Raw genomic sequence first — 22,841 nt, forward strand, 5'->3', positions numbered from 1 at the left:
GCTACTGTCAGACTTTAATTTAAGAGGAAAATATTTTTGTCTTTACAACCCCTTTAACTTCAAGAGAGCAAATTTTCCAAGGATGAGGGCTGCTCTCCAGGACTTAGACTGGGAGGGAATTTTGGCATCGATAAACACAGAACAGAAATGGGAATTCTTCAAAAAGGCTGTTTGGAACCTCACTGCACAGTATATTCCCATGGGCAATACGTTTAAAGGGATAAAAATAAAACCTATGTGGCTCACGGTCAAAGTTAAAAAAGCTATAAACAATAAGAGCCGGTTCGCCTGACAAGTCGCGTCCCATTCTATTCAATAGAACCGTTCTAATAGGAGCGACGCAAGTCGCTCCGACTTAGAAAAGGTTCTTGTACGACTTGGGGGGCGACTCGGGGCGACTTGCATTGACTTCCATACAGATGTCATTTTGCAAGTCGCCTCTGAAGTCGTCTTCAGGACGCCTTGCCGAGTCACCCCCGAAGTCGTGCCGCCCCAGTGTGAACCGGCTCTAAGGAACACTAGTGTTGTTTAAATGTTACAAAGAATATAACAGAATATGTAAAAGGGAAATCAAGAATGCAAAAATTCAAAACGAACGACAGATTGCAAAAGGTAGTAGGACAAACCCACAAAAATTCTTCAAATATATTAATAATAACACGGTCAGGTCTGAGCATGTAGGCCCTTTACAAAATAATGGGGACAAAGAGAAGGCAAATGTATTAAATACTTTCTTCATCTCTGTGTATACAAAGGAGCATGGGGGAGCTCATGACCATAATGGGGGTTATATTGACACAGCCCCAAATAATACAATGGCTCAAAAGTGATATGGTCCAGAAATATTTAGACAGAATAAAGGTGGATAAAGCACCTGGACCAGATGGCATACACCCACGGATCCTAAAAGAATTGAGCTCTGTAATTTCAAAGCCATTGTATACAATTTTTAGGGATTTATTAATGGCGGTAATAGTACCACTGGATTGGCGCAGGTGCCTATATTTAAAAAGGGAACAAAGTCTTTACCAAGTAACTATAGACCTGTGAGGCCTCGTACAGACGAGGGGACAGTCCGCTGAAAATGGTCCGCCGGACCGTTTTCAGCGGACATGTCCCCTCGGAGATTTCTGTCTGATGGTTGTACACACCATCAGACAGAAATCCGGACGACGTGTCCGCGCAGTCGCTGTGACGATGACGCGGCGACGTGCGCGACGCTGGAAGGTCAATGCTTCCACGCATGCGTCAAAGTGATTAGATGCATGCGAGGGATGGCGGCCGCTCGGACATGTACGGTGAGTCTGTACAGACGACCGAACATGTCCGACGGACAGGATTCCAGCGGACATGTTTCTTAGCATGCTAAGAAACATGTGTCCGCTCGAAAACGGTCGGGTGGACGAATGTCTGCTGGAAACCTGTCCGGTCGGCCGTACACGCGACCGAACATGTCTGCTGAAACTGGTCAGCGGACCAGTTTCAGCAGACATGTTCGGTCGTCTGTACGAGGCCTTATGCCTCGTACACACAGCCGGACTTTCAGAGAAAAAAATCAGTCCGCCGTGAGTCCGTCAGAAGTCTCCATCGGACTTTTTTTTCGGAAGTCCGACGGAAAGAAAGAGAACAGGTTCTCTATCTAAGGTCCGTCGGACTTCCGAAAAAAAAGTCCGATGGAGACTTCTGACAGACTCACGGCGGACTTTTGCATGGTCAAAAGTCTGACCGTGTGTACAAGGCATTAGTTTAACTTCTATAGTCAGGAAGATACTGGAGAGACTAATAAAAGACCACATAGGCGAGTTCTTGCTGGAAAAAAAAACATTTTAAACGGTTAAGACCCGGATCAATATGCAGGTTAAGGACCTGGCCCCTTTTTGCGATTCGGCACTGCGTTGCTTTAACTGACAATTGTGTGGTCGTGCGACGTGGCTCCCAAACAAAATTGGCGTCCTTTTTTTCCCACAAATAGAGCTTTTTTTTGTGGTATTTGATCACCTCTGCGGTTTTTATTTTTTGCGCTATAAACAAAAATAGAGCGACAATTTTTTACTTGTTGCTATAATAAATATCCCTAAAAAATATATAAAAAAATATGTTTTTCCCTCAGTTTAGGCCGATACGTATTCTTCTACATATTTTTGGTAAATAAATCGCAATAAGCGTTTATTGATTGGTTTGTGCAAAATTTATAGCGTTTACAAAATAGGGGATAGTTTTATGGCATTTTTATATATATATATTTTTTTTACTAGTAATGGTGGCAAACAGCGATTTTTTTCGTGACTGCGACATTATGGCGGACACTTCGGACAATTTTGACCCATTTTTGGGACCATTGTCATTTTCACAGCGAAAAATGCATGGTTTACTGTGAAAATGACAATTGCAGTTTGGGAGTTAACCACAGGGGGCGCTGATGGGGTTATGTGTGACCTCATGTGTGTTTACAACTGTAGGGGGTGTGGCTGTAGGTGTGAAGTCATCGATTGTGTCCCCCTATAAAAGGAATCACACGATCGATGACGCCGCCACAGTGAACACACAGCTGTCCCCGTTCTTCAGCTCCGGGGACCGATCGCGGGACTCCAGCGGCGATCGGATCCGCGAGTCCCGCGGGCGAGGTCACGGAGCTTCGGACCGGGTCGCGGGTGCGCGCCCTAGGCGCGCGCCTGCGACCCACGGCTCGGCATTATACAATCACGTACAGGTACGTGATTGTGCCCAGCCGTGCCATTCTGCCGACATATATCGGCGATAGGCGGTCCTTAAGTGGTTAAGAGAGGTATGGACTCCAGAGAGAGAGATATAATTTTGCCCCTGTTCAATTACTTTTGACCTCATTTGAAATATGCAGTTCAGTTTTGGGCACCAGTTCTCAAAAAGGATACCGGGGAACTGGAGAAAATGCAGAGAAGGGCAACCAAAATGATAAGAGGCATGGAGGAGCTCAGCTATGAGGAAAGATTAGAGGAACTGAATTTATTCACTCTTGAGAAGAGGAGAATAAGGGGGATATGATCAACATGTTCAAATATATATGGGGTCCATATAGTGAACTTGGTGTTGAGTTATTCCATTTACGGTCAACACAGAGGACAAGATGGCTCTGTGAAATGGACTCCCTTCAGAGGTGGTTCTGGCTAGCTCAGTAGATTGCTTTAACCACTTAAGGACCGCCTCCTGCACATATACGTCGGCAGAATGGCACGGCTGGGCACAAGCACGTACCTGTATGTCCTCTTTAAGTGCCCAGCCGTGGGTCGAGGGTGCACACCCGCAGCGCGCGCCCACGACCCGGTCCAAAGCTCCGCGGCGGCGGGACTCGCGGACCCGATCGACGCCGGAGTCCCACGATCGGTCCCCGGTGCTGTTTGTTAACACAGCTTCACCGTTCTTCACTGTGGCGCTGTCATTGATCGTCTGTTCCCTGATATAGGGAAAGGCCATCAATGACGTCACACGTCCAGGCCTGCCCCCTACAGTTAGAAACACATATAAGGTCACACTTAACCCCTTCAGCGCCCCCTAGTGGTTAACTCCCAAACTGCAATTGTCATTTTCACAGTAAACAATGCATTTTTATAGCATTTTTTGTTGTGAAAATGACAATGGTCCCAAAAATGTGTCAAAATTGTCTGAAGTGTCCGCCATAATGCCACAGTCACGAAAAAAATTGCTGATCGCCGCCATTAGTAGTAAAAAAAATATATATTAATAAAAATGCAATAAAACTATCCCCTATTTTGGAAACGCTTATTGCGTTTTTTTTTTACCAAAAATATGTAGAAGAATAAATATCGGACTAAACTGAGAAAAAAAACGTTTTTTTATATCTCTTTTGGGGGTATTTATTATAGCAAAAAGTAAAAAATATTGATTTGTTTTCAAAATTGTCGCTCTATTTTTTTTATAGCGCAAAAAATAAAAACCGCAGAAACGATCAAATACCACCAAAAGAAAGCTCTATTTGTGGGAAAAAAAGGACGCCAATTTTGTTTGGGAGCCACATCGCACGACTGCGCAATTGTCAGTTAAAGCGACGAAGTGCCGAATCGCAAAAACTGGCCAGGTCCTTTACCTGCGTAATGGTCCGGGTCTTAAGTGGTTAAGAAAGGCCTGAAAACTTTCCTAAATATACATAATATAACTGTATACTGCCATTTATAGGTAAAGTTGAAAAATCCAATTGCCTCTTGGGGGATCAGGAGGTATTGTTTCCCCCTGCTGTAGCAAATTGTAGCATGCTCTGATTTTTTTTTTGCCTTCCTCTGGATCAACAGTGGGTATAGAATTGGGTATATGGGATTGTACGATATTTTTTTACTTCATTTTCTTATGGTTGAACTGGATGGACTTGTGTCTTTTTTCAGCCTGGCTAACTATGTAACTATGTAAGTCTGTTGGACAAAGGGCATTGAATAAACAGTCATAATGGATATACAAACAAGCCAGACAAAGTACACTATATTAAAGCTTTTTATTGCTAAGTGCTCCCCAATATAACAAACAGCATCAGTAGTGTACACTTAAAAAAGGTCACAAAATGAGCTCTGCAAGAAATATATGGTAAAAAAAGCGACATACAGCATAATGAATATCTACATCCAGACAGTAATAGGGTTTGAAGAAAAACTTTTTTTTTTAATAAATTTCTGTCTTGGCAGTCATAAACTCAATTGTCTGTCTGTGGTCAGGGGTTGTCTGAGTACAATTCTAGTCTATAGTTCTGACCTTTCTAAACTTTATAGTGGTGTCACATAAAGCCTTTGAAGGTGTCAAGTCAAGACTTTAGGGTTAGCTTATGCACAATACATTACATGGAAAAACCCACAATTTAGTTCTAAGGTCTAGTTACAGATACGTTTCATATTGACTTTGTTCCGTTGCGTTACTTAATCTTCAAAATTTTACAATGGATTTCTAAACCTAATTATACACATCATTGATGTGTAACGTTTTTGGCATAATCACGGACAATTCTTTCAATAGAAATTGTTTGTCAAATTTTAAACTAGTTAAGTTTTACATGAAAAGGATTCATCAAATACTTGGTCTTGAGTGCCATATTTTATGCAGTAGTTTCTGGTTTAGCTTATAACCTATGTTTGCAAAGGACTGTCGTGCAAATTGCTTACCTGCTTTTTAATATAGACAAGAGAAACTATGCGGATGCTATCATTGTAAATATTCAGTAAATAAAATCTATCAAGAAAATCAATTTTTAATAAATATCTTCACTTTTATATTCTATATACAAGTACTTTACAGCTACATGAGAGAGCGAGACTGGTGAAATTGGTGAAAAAATATGATCTTGGAGACCATGTTGCATATATATTATTGCAGTCAGAAGCATTGTGGTCGTGAAATGTGAGGTGAGATTTGCAAAAAAAAAAAAGAAAAATAATAAAATAAATATCTCTCTTTGGTCTGTGATTGGTATTTGGAATAATGATTCCTTTTATGGTAAAAATGTGCAATGACTAAACGGTGGTTAGTTATTTGTTGCTTGGAGCTCATGGCTCCTTTCATTAGAACAAATGAAATTGTCATTTTGTTAGTAAGTCTATTCTACTTCTCTTTACTTCCTCTCAATAAAGAGGTTGTCCATTTGAGTTCCTTCTACAACATTAACTACTGTTCCATGTGCATCTTCCAAATGTAAGATGAAACATCTTCTTCCAGGTAGATTAGACTCTACTAAATACCTTCCCTATTTTGGTGGGATAGTTCTAATTCTTGGACCACAACAAGGAAGCCCTCACTGAAAAATAATGTAGATTTCCTAAATCACACATTTCGTTTTGGTGCTTCTAGGCATGGTCATGTTGAACAAGAAGTTTGTATTGCATTTATGGAATGATTTTCTAAGATTGGGAGATATATCTATTATCTTCCATTATATAATGAGTGTATTTTTCTTCTATTGCAACTTCTTTTTCCAGTATAATATAACCAACACCTAAGTGCAGATAGGGATAACTGTACAGTGATAGTAGGCAAAGTGGTTTTAAAAGACATGCTTTGTCTTGCCAATGAGATGTTCCTGAATGTTTGTAAGTGACAGTTACAATACCCTTCAAGATGATGAGGAATACTTTAGTCAAATCAACATGTCATATAGAACCACTGGATTAGGATTCATGGAAAAGATTCACCTCGTGGAATGTAAGGTAGATTGTACTGACAGGCAAATAGCACCGGAAAAAAAAAACTGAACCAGTAAACAATACATAATCAGAAAAAAATGAAAAATAATACTGACTTTGCAACATTCAAACATCTACACAACAGCTGGAGAAATTTGTCTTTAGAGGTGGAAAAAAAGTGTCACCTGGTTTCAAAAGGAAAAAAGAACACCAAAAGTATTCATGGTTATGAGCCAGCGAATGAACCCATCAATGGCCAGAAATCTTCAGCAAATCGTTATTGGGAATCTTTGGTGTTTTTTCCTATAATATTTTCAAGTTAAAAATGAAAGCAAAGAGCAGTTGGAAAATGGATGAAGGAGTAAGTGAACCAGCACTTTGCACTTTTTTTTTAAAGCAGAAAGCACCATTGTGTCCTTTTGCTCAAGTCTCTAAATATTAAGGTTCATCTTTCTATTGAGGATGACTGTAAATAACGTCTCCTCTCTTGAGGCTTATCATTTCTTTTCTGGGTTTTTACTGAAGAAACATCACCTGTTGAACTGCTGTTAGCACCTGCTGCAAGCGGCATGGCCGCCCCTGATGATTTATGTGCATGGATGTTGCTGCTATGAGTTGCTGCAGATGGGGGAACGGCAACAAGTTTAAAAGTCTTGCTTGCTGCTAGTTGTGATCTTCTTAATGCAGGATCTGATGCCTTTGCCCGATTCTCTGTTGGAGACACTAGCCCAAGATCTGCATTGTTTTCTATGGAAGAAAGAATAGTCAAAAGGCTTCTAGCTTCAGATTCCATTTCTTCGTTGTCAGATGATAAAGATGGGGGGATCATTCCTGCTCTTGATGCACTGGGATCAAAAGAAAGTTCATCTTCAGTTTCTGCTGCCTCTGTGAGGAATAGGGGTGACTGAGTGCTGCGTTTGCTGCAGGATTCACAGCATAGCTTGTTGTAGCCGGGAATTGAACAATATCGTGCAAGTACCTCCATTTGGCAGAATATGGACTTATCGCCTAGGCATGGTTCGTCTGAAAATCAACAGAAACATAAATGATAGTAGTTACAGTGAAACTTTAAACTGAAATATAATTTTTTTTTAAAACGAATATTGAATACAACAGTGCAAAATGTGCTCTACAAAAAGTACGATTTTTGTTGTACGATTCTGGAAAAAATTTCTGGTGTGCGTATCTATGTATTTATGTATCTGAAATGATGTGTCCTTCTGGTTTATTTTCATTTTTACGACCATGCGTGGTGTCGTCTATTGATTTTTAGCAGACGCATACTGTACCGATTAAACGATTGTCGTACGATGGGTTGTCGTCCGAGCAAAGTTTTCGTGTTTGTCCCTTCGGATTTTTTTTTGAATGGACTGTCGTGATCAGCTGTCGAAAGCTGTGTACTAACGATCAGATTATCGAACGATCTATCCGAAAGCGATTTTTATCATCCGATAATCGGATCGTGTGTACGAGGCATTAGGCTAAAATCAGATCAATGTTTGGGAACCATTTAAGCAGAAATCCAGATAGGTCAGGATTTAGGAGTTACCAAATTTGGGCCAAAATCAACAGGCGGAACCAAATGGGTTGCTTACACAGGGATCACTATAGTACTGTGAACATTTGTACCACATAAGTGTAAGAGCCTTTTATTGTCTGATATTATCATAAAAAGATTTATACTGTATGATCTCTCATCTTCCATATTTTACCAGAATACGTTGTACGGAAGTGAATCATTGTGAGAATGATTCACTTTGTTATCTTTCCATAATTTGAAGGGGAAAATCGGATGAAGTGATGAATGTGAATAATGATCAAAGAAGCCTTTCTATAAAGCTTTATCATCTTTCTGTAATGGGTGAGTAATAAGTTTGATGCACATGAGCACTAAAAGGTGAAGAGTAAAGAGCACATTATGAATGTGAGAGTTTGTTTGATAAATTTTAGAAGGGATAAAAAAAAAAAAAAAAATGTTTTTATGGACTGCATTTAGTTTTGTATTAATCTGATATGATTTCACCCTGTGATACATTAGGGGTATAGGAAGAGCTGTAGATATTGATTGACATTTGCACTGTGTAACATGGTATATTTAAACCTTTGAACTTTAGCTGTTGATATTGGAAATTTGTATGTACAGTGCTTCAGATATTTTTTATACAGTTTTAGGGGTTGCAATGCTGTCACCTTGAGAATAATACACAGAAGATGCCAGGGATTCACAGTATACTGAGAGTTAAGAAGATTAAATAGTGGCTTGTACATATTTATTACAGTCATTTATATTAAATTAATAAAAAGCTTTATTTTCTCTCACAGCTAAGTACTGGAGAAAAAAAAGTGTTGTTTTTCAGCTCATGGGTGGAGTTTTGGCCCACTTTTCACATGTATCAGGTTGTCCTTATGTGATTTGCTCAAAAAAAGCCTATTGGTTACAGAGTTCAGTAGGTTATGCTAAAAATACCTACAAAACAGGAGAGGCATGGCAGTGACGAATCCACTTTTACGGCATTACTGGGGTTGATTTACTAAAACTGGAGTGTGCAAAATCTGGTGCAGCTCTACCAAGAAACTAATCAGCTTCGAGGTCTTTTTGTCAAAGCTTAATTAAATAAGCCGAAGTTAGAAGCTGGTTGGCTACCTTGCACAGCTGCACCAGATTTTGCACTCTCCAATTTTAGTAAATCAACAGTACAGTGTTCATTTTACTATTGAGCCCCGTTTCACACTGTTGCGACCTGTCATGCGCCCCATTAACTGCAATGGAATCGTTCTAATCGGTGTGACTCAACTACTTTTGGTACAACTTCAATATGACTTGCATTGACTTCTGTAAAAGAAGTAGTATGCAAGCTGCAATGAAGTAGCGCAGGGATGTCGGATTCAAAGTCACGGCAGTGTGAAGCGAGGCTAAAGGGTCATTTGTAAAACAAAGATTTTATATCAGTAGTTAAAAAGCAGATATAAAATCTTAGTTTAAAATGTATACATGAAAAAGAATTAAAGTGGTTCTAAAGGGTGAAGGTTTTTTAAAACTTCTGTGTGCAGTGGCACGCCCCCCACACTCCTTACATGAGCTTCCCCTGATCCAGCAATGTTCAATGCCTCGGCTGTCCTCGACTCTCCCTCCTCAATCACAGCCAGTGAGCCAATGAGCAGAGTGTAGGGGGGTGGGGCCAAGTCATGGCTCTATGCGTCCAATGGGCGCATGGCTTGGGAGCGAGCATGCAGCGGAGCCCCCAAAGCAAGCATCTTTCTCTAGGGCACTGCTGGAGGATAAAGAGCCAGGAGTGCCTGCAGGGGACCCAAAAAGAAGAGGATCACAGCAGCTTTGTGCAAAACCAAAGCTTTAATACCGCTTTAAAGTGTCCCAAAAGCATTAAAGCTTCCTTTTTTTTATGTACTTAAGATTCTTAATTTCCTATGATTGTATGGCTGCACTTTCCACCAATTCATCACAACGCCCTGCATGGACTGTGGGAAAACAACATATGCCATAACATTTCTCAGTAGAACATCTGTCACCATTACCAAATGGCGTTATATTTTTAAGTAAAATAATTACTTATCCCCTCTCCAAGCGCCATCATGCCACCTACAGCCTATGCGCTGGGAAATATAGCCTGATATTATAAATGTAGTGGAACCCTAGTGCATATAAAATTAAATTATATAATAAAAACAAGATAACAAAAAAAACAAAATACTATAAGTTCGCTTTACAGCAGTGAGGTTGGTTTCCACATTTAGAATTTTAATGTTTCGCATTATGTAAGAGTTTTAAATTACATCTTTGAATAAGCATATAAAATTGTCAGATGATTATCAGAAATTGTGATATTTAAAACTAGTATAACAGGCAGCAGCATATACCAGATGATTAACTGTTACATAATAATATGAATGCCAACATTTTTATTTGTCTGTCTAGATGCTAGTATATACATATTATTAATACAAAGTTGCTTTTAAAGCTTAGTTCTGCAAACTCCTTTGAAAAGAAAATTTAAGATTCAACAATGTTGTCTTTAATTTAAAGCAGTGACACAACTACCAAATTGAATCATATATACTGTATTGTGTAATTTAACCGCTTCAATACCGGGCATTTTCACCCCCTTCCTGCCCAGACCAATTTTTCGTTTTCAGCGCTGTTGCACTTTGAATGACAATTGCGGGGTCATGAAACACTGTACCCAAATACATTTTTTCCCCCACAAATAGAGCTTTCATTTGGTGGTATTTGATCACCTCTGCGGTTTTTATTTTTTGCGCTATAAACAAAAAAAGAGGGACAATTTTGAAAAAAAAAACCACAATATTTTTTACTTTTTGATTTAATAAATAACACGATTTTAAAAAAAAAACAGGGCACGGTGGCGAGAATTGATGGGCACAGTGGTAACAATTGATGGCACAGTGGCTGCGTTTGATGGCATGGCACAGTGGCTGCGTTTGATGGCACAGTGGTAACAATTGATGGCACAGTGGTGACAATTGATGGCACATTGGCGACAATTGATGGCACAGTGGCTGCATTTGATGGCAAGGCGCAGTGGTGACAATGGGCAGAGTGGCGACAATTGATGGCACAGTGGCTGCGTTTGATGGCATGGCACAGTGGTGACAATTGATGGGCACAGTGGCGATAAATGATGGCACAGTGGCTGTGTTTTATGGCATGGCACCGTGGCTTCATTTGATGGCATGGCACAGTGGTGACAATTGATGGCACAGTGGCGACAATTGATGGCATGGCACAGTGGTGACAATTGATGGCACAGTGGCTGCATTTGATGGCACAGTGGCTGCATTTGATGGCACAGTGGCTGCGTTTGATGGGCACAGTGGCTGCGTTTGATGGGCACAGTGGCTACAATTGATGGGCACAGTAGCTGCATTTGATGGGAACAGTGAGGCTGCAATTGTTTTGTTTTGTTTTTTCGTTTGCGCCCCCCCAAAAATGTTGAGCACCAGCCGCCACTGGTAACCATATTGCTACACTTAGAGGCACCTCTCTTTTCTTTTATACTCAGTTATGACATGACACTACTTGTATATCAAGACATCGCTTGTATATCAAGTAAAAAATTATTAAAAAAGTCTTGCAAAATGCTCTCAAACCAAGGTTTTACTGTACTGTATATCTTATGATCACTAGTGTCTGTAGAAGCTAATGCTATGCTTGGGATCATTAGAGCAAAACATGGAACTTACACAACCTATTTTCAAATAAAGCAGACCTTGCATGAAAATACAGCTGCCTTCCTCTTGAAAAAAAAAACAGCTAGTGAACGCTGAAAGAAAAAAAATAATTTGCGAGGAAAAAACATTTAAAAAATAACTACTGTTTGTTCTTGGCAGTAGGGATGAGCCGAACACCCCCCTGTTCGGTTCGCACCAGAACTTGCGAACACACCAAATGTTCGTGTGAACTTTAGAACCCCATTAAAGTCTATGGGACTCGAACATTTGAAATCTAAAGTGCTAATTTTAAAGGCTAATATGCAAGTTATTGTCCTAAAAAGTGTTTGGGGACCTGGGTCCTGTCCCAGGGGACATATTATCAATGCAAAAAAAGTTTTAAAAACTATCGTTTTTTCGGGAGCAGTGATTTTAATAATGCTAAAAGTGAAACAATAAAAGTGAAATATTCCTTTAAATTTCGTACCTGGGGGGGTGTAATGTTAGCATGTGAAATAGCGCATGTTTCCAGTACTTAGAACTGTCCCTGCACAAAGTGTAATTTCTAAAAGAAAAAAAGTAATTTAACCGGACTTGCAGCTATAATGAATTGTCGGCTCCCGGCAAATCAGAGAGGATTCATTCATAAAAAATAAAAAAAATTGCGTGGGGGTCCCCCCAAATTCAATTACCAGGCCCTTCAGGTCTGGTATGGATATTAAGGGGAACTCCTTATCCGAGCACGTTAACCTGGCCGGCCGCAGAAAAGAGGGGGGACAGAGTGCGGCCTCCCCTCTCCTGAATCGTACCAGGCCACATGACCTCAACATGGGGAGGATTCCCCAGTGACGTAGCAGAGGGTGCGTCAGAGGGGGCGGGGTCACGTGATGGGTGGCCCCGCCTCACCTATAAAAGAAATGTCACAGCTTCAGCAGCGTCATTCGCCGGGCTGTGTCCGGCAGAGAGAGGAGGCCGGCGATGCTGCGCTTTGAAGATCTTCTCATCGCTGGACAGGAGATCACCCATCGCTGGATACAGACAACGTTGGAGCGGGGAGCCAGACCGAGTGGATTACCACCGCTGGATTTATTTTTTATTTTTTTATTAATAAAGGACTTTTTTCTACGGTGTGTGTGTGTGTGTGTTTTACAACTATTTACACTTCCTTTGTGAAATGGTAGGGGTACAATGTACCCCATTACCAATTCACATGGGGGGGGCAGGATCTGGGGGTCCCCTTTGTTAAAGGGGTCTTCCAGATTCTGATAAATCCCCCGCCCGCAGACCCCCACAACCACTGGGCAAGGGTTGTGGGGATGAGGCCCTTGTCCCCATCAACATGGGGACATCCCCCCCATGTTGAGGGCATGTGGCCTGGTACGGTTCAGGAGAGGGGGGCCGCACTCTGTCCCCCCCTCTTTTCTGCGGCCGGTCAGGTTAACGTGCTCGGATAAGGGGTCTGGTGTAGATTTTTGGGGGAACTCCACGCCATTTTTTAAAAAAATTTGGGGTGGAGTTCCCCTTAAAATCCACACCAGACCTGAAGGGTCTGGAATGGATATTTGGGGGGAACCCCACTTCATTTATTTTTTTTAAATTGACGGCGGGGTTCCCCTTAGTATCCATACCAGACCTGAAGGGCCTGGTAATTGAATTTGGGGGAACCCCCACGCAATTTTTTTTTTTTTATGAATGAATCCTCTGAATTGCCGGGACCCGACAATTCATTATAGCCACAAGTCTGGTTTTAAATGACTTTTTTTCTTTCAGAAATTACACTTTGTGTAGGGACAGTTCTAAGTACGGGAAACATGCGCTATTTCACATGCTTACTTTACACCTCCCCCCCCGGTACGAAATTTAAAGGAATATTTCACTTTTATTGTTTCACTTTTATCATTATTAAATTCACTGCTCCCGAAAAAACATCAGTTTTTAAAACTTTTTTTTGCATTGATACATGTCCCCTGGAGCAGGACCCAGGTCCCCAAACACTTTTTAGGACACTAACTTGCATATTAGCCTTTAAAATTACTACTTTAGATTTCTCCCATAGACTTTAACAGGGTGTTCCGCGGCTTTTAGAATTTGCTGCAAACACCTCAAATTGTTCGTTGTTCGCCGAACAGGCGAACAGGCAATGTTCGAGTCGAACATGACTCAAACTCGAAGCTCATCCCTACTTGGCAGCTAAAATCGCTATAGCCACAGCATGGAAAAGCCCTGTCATAGATATGGCCCTGATGAAATCGAAACTTACATGGATCATGCTGAATGAAAAGGTAGTGAGCATCTTACGAGATAAGAAACCAACCTTTGAAATAGTTTGGTCTCCTTGGCTAAACTATTTGCAGGTCCCTGGAGAATGAGGCCGATAATGACTGGAGCATCCCCGGACGGACTCCCTCCCTTTACCTTTTCAATTGTTCTTCTGATCCTAACTCGTCTAGGAATACTGTTCTATCTGCTGCCCGCCCCCCTTTTTTACCTTCTCCTTTCCTCCTTTCCTACTCAAACAAATTTGATTGCTATAATTGAGGGTTTGGAGCCAGTGGCTTATCCAAGGTATGGATACATAATGGCCCAGATTCACAGAAAGCAAGGCGCACATTACGCCGCCGTAAAGCAAACACTGTACACTACGCCGACGCAGCGCAGAGAGGCAAGCATTGCATTCAGCAAGCCAGTGCTCCCAACGCTGCGCCAGCGTGGCGTGGGTTTCGAAGGCGTATGCCGGCGTAGGTGGAAGTGGGTGTGACCCCATGCAAATGATGGGCCGAGCACCAGACAGGTATGTATCACGAACTGCGCATGCGCCGTGACGTGGACACACCCCCCTGCGCCTGCTCATAACCATGCCGGCACAACTGCCTAAGCTACGCCGGATCACTGCGTACGCCGTGAACTTTATGCCGGACGTACAACTTACGCGCGTTCGTGAATTGCTGTATTTCCCTCATTTGCATGTTTGAATGGCTAATCAATGGGAGCGGCACCATGCTGCCAGCCTAAATGTACGCCCACCCTACGCCGTCGTAAGCAAGATACGTTGGCGGGGTGTAGCCTGTTTTTAGGAGCATATTAGTTTGTGGGTCTGGCACACAGATACGACGGCGCACATTTGCACTTACGTCGGCGTAACTTGTTATACGTCGGCGTAAGTGCTTTGTGAATCTGGGCCAATATCTCCAACCTGTAATGTGTGGAGAACTGCATACTGCAGTAAGATGTCTGTGTCCTGACTGCTGACCATCAAAGGGGGGGGGGGGGGTATTTGCATCTCATCTCAGTGTTAGCCAACAATACTTTGTCCATGCTGCAGCCCCTCCCTCTTTCCCTCCCACCCGCCACATTTTGACTTCAGTTCCAGGAAGAAGAAGCCAGAATCAATCCTCAGCTTGCTTCTACCTATGTGAGTTTGTTTTTCTTTATATTTACTTCAGGGAGGGGGAGAAGGAGGTTCTGCAGCAGCAGGGACAGGCATAGATTCATTTAGACTTTTAGTGCAGGTGATGGAGGAAGAGGGGAACAGGACCAGCATTCTCTTATATATTCATGTTGTCATGTATTTACTCTGGCACTATACCACCCTAACCTGACACTACTACCTAACCTGGCACTATACCACCCTAACCTGACACTACCACCTAACCTGGCACTATACCACCCTAACCTGACACTACTACCTAACCTGGCACTATACCACCCTAACCTGACACTACTACCTAACCTGGCACTATACCACCCTAACCTGACACTACTACCTAACCTGGCACTATACCACCCTAACCTGACACTACCACCTAACCTGGCACTACCACCTAACCTGGCACTATACCACCCTAACCTGACTCTACTACCTAACCTGGCACTATACCACCCTAACCTGACACTACTACCTAACCTGGCACTATACCACCCTAACCTGACACTACCACCTAACCTGGCACTATACCACCCTAACCTGACACTACTACCTAACCTGGCACTATACCACCCTAACCTGACACTACTACCTAACCTGGCACTATACCACCCTAACCTGACACTACCACCTAACCTGGCACTATACCACCCTAACCTGGCACTACTACCTAACCTGGCACTTTACCACCCTAACCTGGCACTTTACCACCCTAACCTGGCACTATACCACCCTAACCTGGCACTATACCACCCTAACCTGGCACTATACCACTAAACCTGGCACTATACCACCCTAACCTGGAACTACCACCCTAACCTGACACTATACCACCCTAACCTGACACTACCACCTAACCTGGCACTTTACCACCCTAACCTGGCACTACCACCCTAACCTGACACTATACCACCCTAACCTGGCACTATACGACCCTAACCTGGCACTACCACCCTAACCTGACACTACCACCTAACCTGGCACTATACCACCCTAACCTGACACTACTACCTAACCTGGCACTATACCACTCTAACCTGACACTACCACCTAACCTGACACTACCACCTAACCTGGCACTATACCACCCTAAAATGACACTACCATCTAACCTGGCACTATACCACCCTAACCTGGCACTACCACCCTAACCTGACACTATACTTCCCTAATCTGGCACTACCACCTAACCTGACACTATACCACCCTAACCTGGCACTACCACCCTAACCTGACACTATACTACCCTAACCTGACACTACCACCTAACCTGGCACTATACCACCCTAACCTGACACTACCACCAAACCTGGCACTATACCACCCTAACCTGGCACTACCACCCTAACACGACACTATACCACCCTAACCTGACACTACCACCTAACCTGGCACTATACCACCCTAACCTGGCACTACCACCAAACCTGGCACTATACCACCCTAACCTGGCACTACCACCTTAACATGACACTATACCACTCTAACCTGACACTACCACCTAACCTGGCACTATACCACCCTAACCTGGCACTACTACCCTAACCTGACACTATACCACCCTAACCTGGCACTACCACCTAACCTGGCACTATACGGCCCAAACCTGCCACTACCACCCTAACTTGGCACTACCACCTAATCTGGCACTACCACCCTAATCTGACACTTTACCACCCTAACCTGGCACTACCACCCTAACCTGACACTATACCACCCTAACCCGACACTACTACCCTAGCATGCCACTACCACCTAACCTGGCACTATACTACCCTAACCTGACACTACCACCCTAACCTGTCACTAACACCCAAACCTGGCACTACCACCTAACCTGGCACTACTACCCTAACCTGGCACTTTACCACCCTAACCTGGCACTTTACCACCCTAACCTGACACTATACCACCCTAACCTGGCACTATACCACCCTAACCTGACACTACCACCAAACCTGGCACTATACCACCCTAACCTGGAACTACCACCCAAACCTGGCACTATACCACCCTAACCTGGAACTACCACCCTAACCTGACACTATACCACCCTAACCTGACACTACCACCTAACCTGGCACTATACCACCCTAACCTGGCACTACCACCCTAACCTGACACTATACAACCCTAACCTGGCACTATACGACCCTAACCTGGCACTACCACCCTAACCTGACACTACCACCTAACCTGGCACTATACCACCCTAACCTGACACTACTACCTAACCTGGCACTATACCACTCTAACCTGACACTACCACCTAACCTGGCACTACCATCCTAACCTGACACTATACCACCCTAACCTGACACTACCACCTAATCTGGCACTATACCACCCTAAAATGACACTACCATCTAACCTGGCACTCTACCACCCTAACCTGGCACTACCACCCTAACCTGACACTATACTTCCCTAATCTGGCACTACTGTATATCACCTAACCTGGCAATATCACCTACCTGGCAGTATACTGTCCTGAGGCTCGAGATCATGCATGTAGAAGAGTGTGCACTGTAACGAGGGTTATGCTCTGTACCTGGCTCTCCTGGGCCACAAGGAGGGCATGAAGAGGGGGCAACTCAGCAAGAAGGTGGCTAAGACCAACAGGTGGCACGACAAGTGGTTCGCCCTCTTCCAGAATGTCCTCTATATATATGTATACACACATACTGGGCTCCACTCCTGCCCAGGACACTAGCTACATGAAATTAGCATGTTCTCCCTGTGGGGTTCCCCTCCCACTCTAAAAACATGCAGGTAGGTAAATTGTACACTGTGTACAGACTGGCAGTGTACATGGCTGATCACATTCTACACTGACCCTACGCATATCTATGTATACTTCCATTCAGTCCTGTCCAGATCTTGGCGGATTTTGGGCCAGCGCTCATCTTGGATCATTTTTCGGACATGGGTGTGGCATGCAGAATGTGATCACCCATGCACATTGTCACTTCATACAGACAGGGGACCATCACCTATAAACATGGCTTTGGAGTGTGCCCACACCAAGAGAACATGCAAACTACATGCAGATAGCTTCCTGGCCCAGATTCAAACCAAGTGAGGCAAGTCCCAACCACTAACCTACAGTTCTCCCTATATACCTGTATATACTGACAGTATTATCTGAAAGATGGATTTCAAATGTTTTGACAGGGGCGCCGTATCAGTGCTTGTCATAGGCGCCATTTTCACTAGATACGCCTCTGTTTGGAGCCCCAAACAGGGGAGACAGGTGGAAGATATTTGGAGAAAATTGGTCACTGGACAGAACCCTCTATATCTTTTTTGAGGGCCTACTCACAGTGACTATGTTTCAGCAAGGGCTCAATCTCAGGGTCTTCCTACCCTCATTGATCTTCATATTGATATACAGGGCAATAATCCTGAGGGCCACCTCTCAGAGATAATAATGTCTCTGTAATGCATGTTCATAACCCAAAGATTACTTTTCTTGTCTACTTATGTTATTCCCACATGTTCCACTGAGGCCTTACTAAAGACCTACAGTACAGACCAAAAGTTTGGACACACCTTCTCATTCAAAGAGTTTTCTTTATTTTCATGACTATGAAAATTGTAGATTCACACTGAAGGCATCAAAACTATGAATTAACACATGTGGAATTATACATAACAAAAAAGTGTGAAACAACGGAAAATATATTTCATATTCTAGGTTCTTCAAAGTAGCCACCTTTTGCTTTGATTACTGCTTGGCACACTCTTGGCATTCTCAAGAGGTAGTCACCTGGCGCAGCACCCCATCACTCTCCTTCTTGGCCAAATAGCCCTTACACCGCCTGGAGGCGTGTTTGGGGTCATTGTCCTGTTGAAAAATAAATGATGGTCCAACTAAATGCAAACCAGATGGAATAGCATGCCGCTGCAAGATGCTGTGGTAGCCATGCTGGTCCAGTATGCCTTCAATTTTCATTAAATCCCCAACAGTGTCACCAGAAAAGCACCCCCACACCATCACACCTCCTCCTCCATGCTTCACGGTGGGCATGTAGAGTCCATCCGTTCACCTTTTCTGCATCACACAAAGACAGAGGGTTGGAACCAAAGATCTCAAGTTTGGACTCATCAGACCAAAGCGCAGATTTCCACTGGTCTAATGTCCATTCCTTGGGCCAGATTCACGTAGATCAGCGGATCTATAGATCCGCTTGATCTACGTGATTTAAGATCCGCTCCCGCAAGTTTGAGAGGCAAGTGGCTAATTCACAAACCACTTACCTCCAAACTTGCGGCGGCGGATCCTAAATCCCCCGGCGGAATTCAAATTCCGCGGCTAGGGGGAGTGTACTATTTAAATCAGGCGCGTTCCCGCGCCGATTTAAATGCGCATGCGCCGTCCGGGGAATTTCCCGGCGTGCATTGCTCCCACTGACGTCACTAGGACGTCAGTGGTTTCGACGTGAGCGTGACTTGCGACGCGCGTGTTTGTGAATCGGCGTACGCAAACGACGTTAGAAAATTCAAATTCGACGCGGGAACGCCGGCTATACTTAACATTGGCTGCGCCTGATAAAAGCAGGGGTAAGTATACGACGGGAAAGCCGCTACGGAAACGTTGTAAGTAGACTGCGTCGGGTCCGCGTACGTTCGTGAATTTGCGTATCTCGCTGATTTACATATTATTCAAGGTAAATCAGCGGGAACGCCCCCGGCGCCATTTTTAAATCGAAAATAAGATCCGACAGTGTAACACAGTGTAACACTGTCGGACCTTAGCCATATCTATGCGTAACTGATTCTATGAATCAGGCGCATAGATAGGACCAGTGTAAGTCAGAGATACGATGGTGTATCTGTAGATACACCGTCGTATCTCTTTGTGAATCTGGCCCCTTGTGTTCTTTAGTCCAAACAAGTCTCTTCTGCTTGTTGCCTTTCTTTAGCAGTGGTTTCCTAGCAGATGTTCTACCACGAAGGCCTGATTCACACAGTCTCCTCTTAACAGTTCTAGAGATGTATCTGCTGCAAAAGGTGGCTACTTTGAAGAACCTAGAATATGAAATATATTTTCAGTTGTTTCACACTTTTTTGTTATGTATAATTCCAGTTTCATAATTTTGATGCCTTCAGTGTGAATCTACAATTTTCATAGTCATGAAAATAAAGAAAACTCTTTGAATGAGAAGGTGTGTCCAAACGTTTGGTCTGTACTGTATGTAACCAGTCTATCAAGCTCTTCCCCCGATGATTCCATACTCTCCTCCCCTCATTTGTTTTGTACCAGTTCTTGTTGTATGATTCAGTGAATGCGAGGATTGTTTGCTGCTCTGCACAGTGTTCAATTAATCTGCATTTTCTTAAAATACCAATAAAAACTATTGAAACAGAAAAAATTACGGCTTCCATAAGGGGTCAGTGACATCATTGTGTATAACCATTGTGTCACAGGAAAGCTCGATTGCGAAAATCCCTCAAGAACGCGCTCCAGCAATGTGGTATGGTGATGGAGCCTCTAGGAAGTGGGCAGGTTTGAGAGTTTTATTTTTTCCTATTTCTTACAGAAGGGAAAGGTATTATCAATAAAGCTGACCTTTTTATGCAAGGTGTACAGTAAGGGGATTTAAACCCTTCCTTACCGGGCCATAATAATATGACGCCTGCAGGAACCCCCCTTCCTCTGGGTGGAAGTCATATGACGTCTTTTCTTCCCCGCCATCTAGGGCCCGTGGCACCGCTCGTGACCCAGTGCGTGTGCCCGACAGCCGCTATGTCCACCCGCACTCCGCGATTGCCCGGCGATCACGGCAGGAGTGTGGATCCTGTCAGAGGTGAGGAGACCAATGTGTGTTCCCAGTACAGAGGAACACACATCGGTCTCCTCCCCTTGTGAGTCCCCCTCCCCCTACAGTATTGAACTATTTGAACTATGACGGACTTGTGTCCTTTTTCAACCACACCAAATATGTAACTATGTAAATACATGGAAAAATGTTAATAACTGAATTAGATATGGGAAAAAGGTTACTAAAAGTGTAATGAATAATGTAAAAAATATAAAAAATGTATATATCTGCTGAACTCCTATAGTGTCACCGGAACCAATGTGAATAATGATATAATCAAATGGAGCAGCGCTAAATGCATAAAATTATATAACTTCAATAAAGTGAAATCTCCTCAATATCACAACAATAATTCATAAGGTGCATAATAACCAATGAAATGCAAATGCAATAATATTAAAGTGAATTCATAGAAAAAACAATTGATTCAGTGCAAAGAACAGCATGATGAAAATAAAAAAAATTGTTTCTTCAAGATGTACAAAAAGATTAGGGGGCAGATCCACAAAAGAATTACGCCGGCATATCTATTGATACGCCGCGTAATTTTAAAGTTCCCGTGTCGTATCTTTGTTTTGTATCTACAAAACAAAATACGACGGCATCTGGGATCGATCCGACAGGCGTACGTCTTAGTACGCCGTCGGATCTTAGGTGCATTTTTTCCGCCGGCCGCTAGGTGGCGTTTCCGTCGAATTCCGCGTCAATTATGCAAATTAGCTAGTTACGGCGATCCACGAACGTACGTCGTTTGCGTAAGTCGTTCGCGAATAGGGATTTGCGTAAAAAATGACGTCACCATCGTAAGCATTGGTTGTTCCGGTTTGATTTCGAGAATGCGCACTGGGATACACTACGCCGCCGTAACGGCGCCGTCCGTGGGGGTATCTTGGATACGCTACGCCCGGCGGAGAGAAGCGCCGATCTACGTGGATCTGCCCCACAGGGTCTACTATTTTGATGAAGTTTATATCCTAATCTCTTTGCACTTGGATACTCCCCACCCTTTATTCCTTTTTTTTGCACATCTTGGAGAGACTATTATTTTTATTTATTTTCATCATACTGTAAGACACAGAATTGAAATGCAGCCACAACCTGGTCTGCATCTAGTTTACTGTAGAGTTGCTGTAATCAAACTGTGAATAAAAATGTTCCGTACAGAGAAGATAGTATATACTTACCTCACAAGCTGACGAGCATCACTGTAATGAAAAAGTAATGAAGGCCTCAAACGGAGCCTTCCAGGATTGTCATTCTCCTCCTGATCCACCACTGTTGTTAGCAATTCCTTCTATTAACCTCTATGTCACTGCAGCAAACAGAAGTGCTGTAGGAATTCAGCAAGAGGAACCAACAAGCACAGAAGGCGACAAGAAATGGTTTCTAAGGACCTTCGATTTCTCTATATTACAACAGTATTCGGCGGGGAAGGCAGAGAGAGGGGGGTATTTACAATCTTTGCACGGCGCACCTTTATTGCTTGTTATTTTATTGATGTTTACAGAAATTGCTGCCAAATATGAACAATTTAACTCATTTACAAATCACCAGGGAATACCCACAGAACAAAAACTCTTCTCTGTCTATCCTTGAGATCCAATTACTCCAGCACTGATTTTGCAGATTTGAACTACAGAATGTGTTCCATAGGAAACCATGTTAAATGGACTGTAGTGCAAAAAGCACAAAAAATGCACAGGTGTGAATCCAGCCTTAAAGTCACCTCTGCCCTTCCTCTAACAACCACTTGTCATTACTCTGAGCAGATGTCGGCAGACAAACATGGAAATGAAGGCTTAGCTGCTGCTTATTTTTGGCAGTTACATTTTGTATGTCAGTAAAGCCTCATACACACGATTGGACTTCAAACAAACTTTTCCGTGGATTTTTGTTAGAAGGGCGTTTACAGTGAACTTGGTATGCATACACACGGCAGGACTTTTCCAGCAAACTTTCCCAAAATCACATGTTTTGTCAGCTCTTTACCACCACCCTTTGGTCAACTTCTGTATTGTTGTCTGATCTTTTGCATTTGCTCTGAGTATGCGTGTTTGTACTCTGACATCCAGACGAAGCTACGCGAACCCCCTTTTGCAAAACGCTTTGACGTCACCAGCGTCACGTGATGCCCCTGTTCCATTGCGTCCCGGAAGCAAGCCCTCGGCGGGCACGGGAAACCGAAGGGACCCGACAACAGCTACACAAAGCGGCTTGTCCGCTGCCTTTTTGGAGGAACAGTTCCAGCACCCC

The 22,841-nt window shown here is 43.2% G+C and overlaps 1 protein-coding gene across 2 annotated transcripts in view; it reads right to left on the reverse strand.

The window, feature by feature from the left end:
• Window positions 1–4,461: 4,461 nt before the first annotated feature.
• ADAMTS3 (ADAM metallopeptidase with thrombospondin type 1 motif 3) overlaps window positions 4,462–22,841 on the reverse strand; it is a 332,671-nt gene continuing 314,291 nt past the window's right edge. For both annotated transcript variants that reach the window (XM_040326191.1, XM_040326182.1), the window contains exon 22: window positions 4,462–7,175. In XM_040326191.1, coding sequence (XP_040182125.1) covers window positions 6,598–7,175 — 578 coding nt within the window. In that variant the 3' untranslated portion in view covers window positions 4,462–6,597. The remainder of the gene's footprint in view (window positions 7,176–22,841) is intronic.

Source organism: Rana temporaria, chromosome 1 (genome assembly GCF_905171775.1).
Source record: "Rana temporaria chromosome 1, aRanTem1.1, whole genome shotgun sequence".
NCBI lineage: Eukaryota > Metazoa > Chordata > Amphibia > Anura > Ranidae > Rana > Rana temporaria.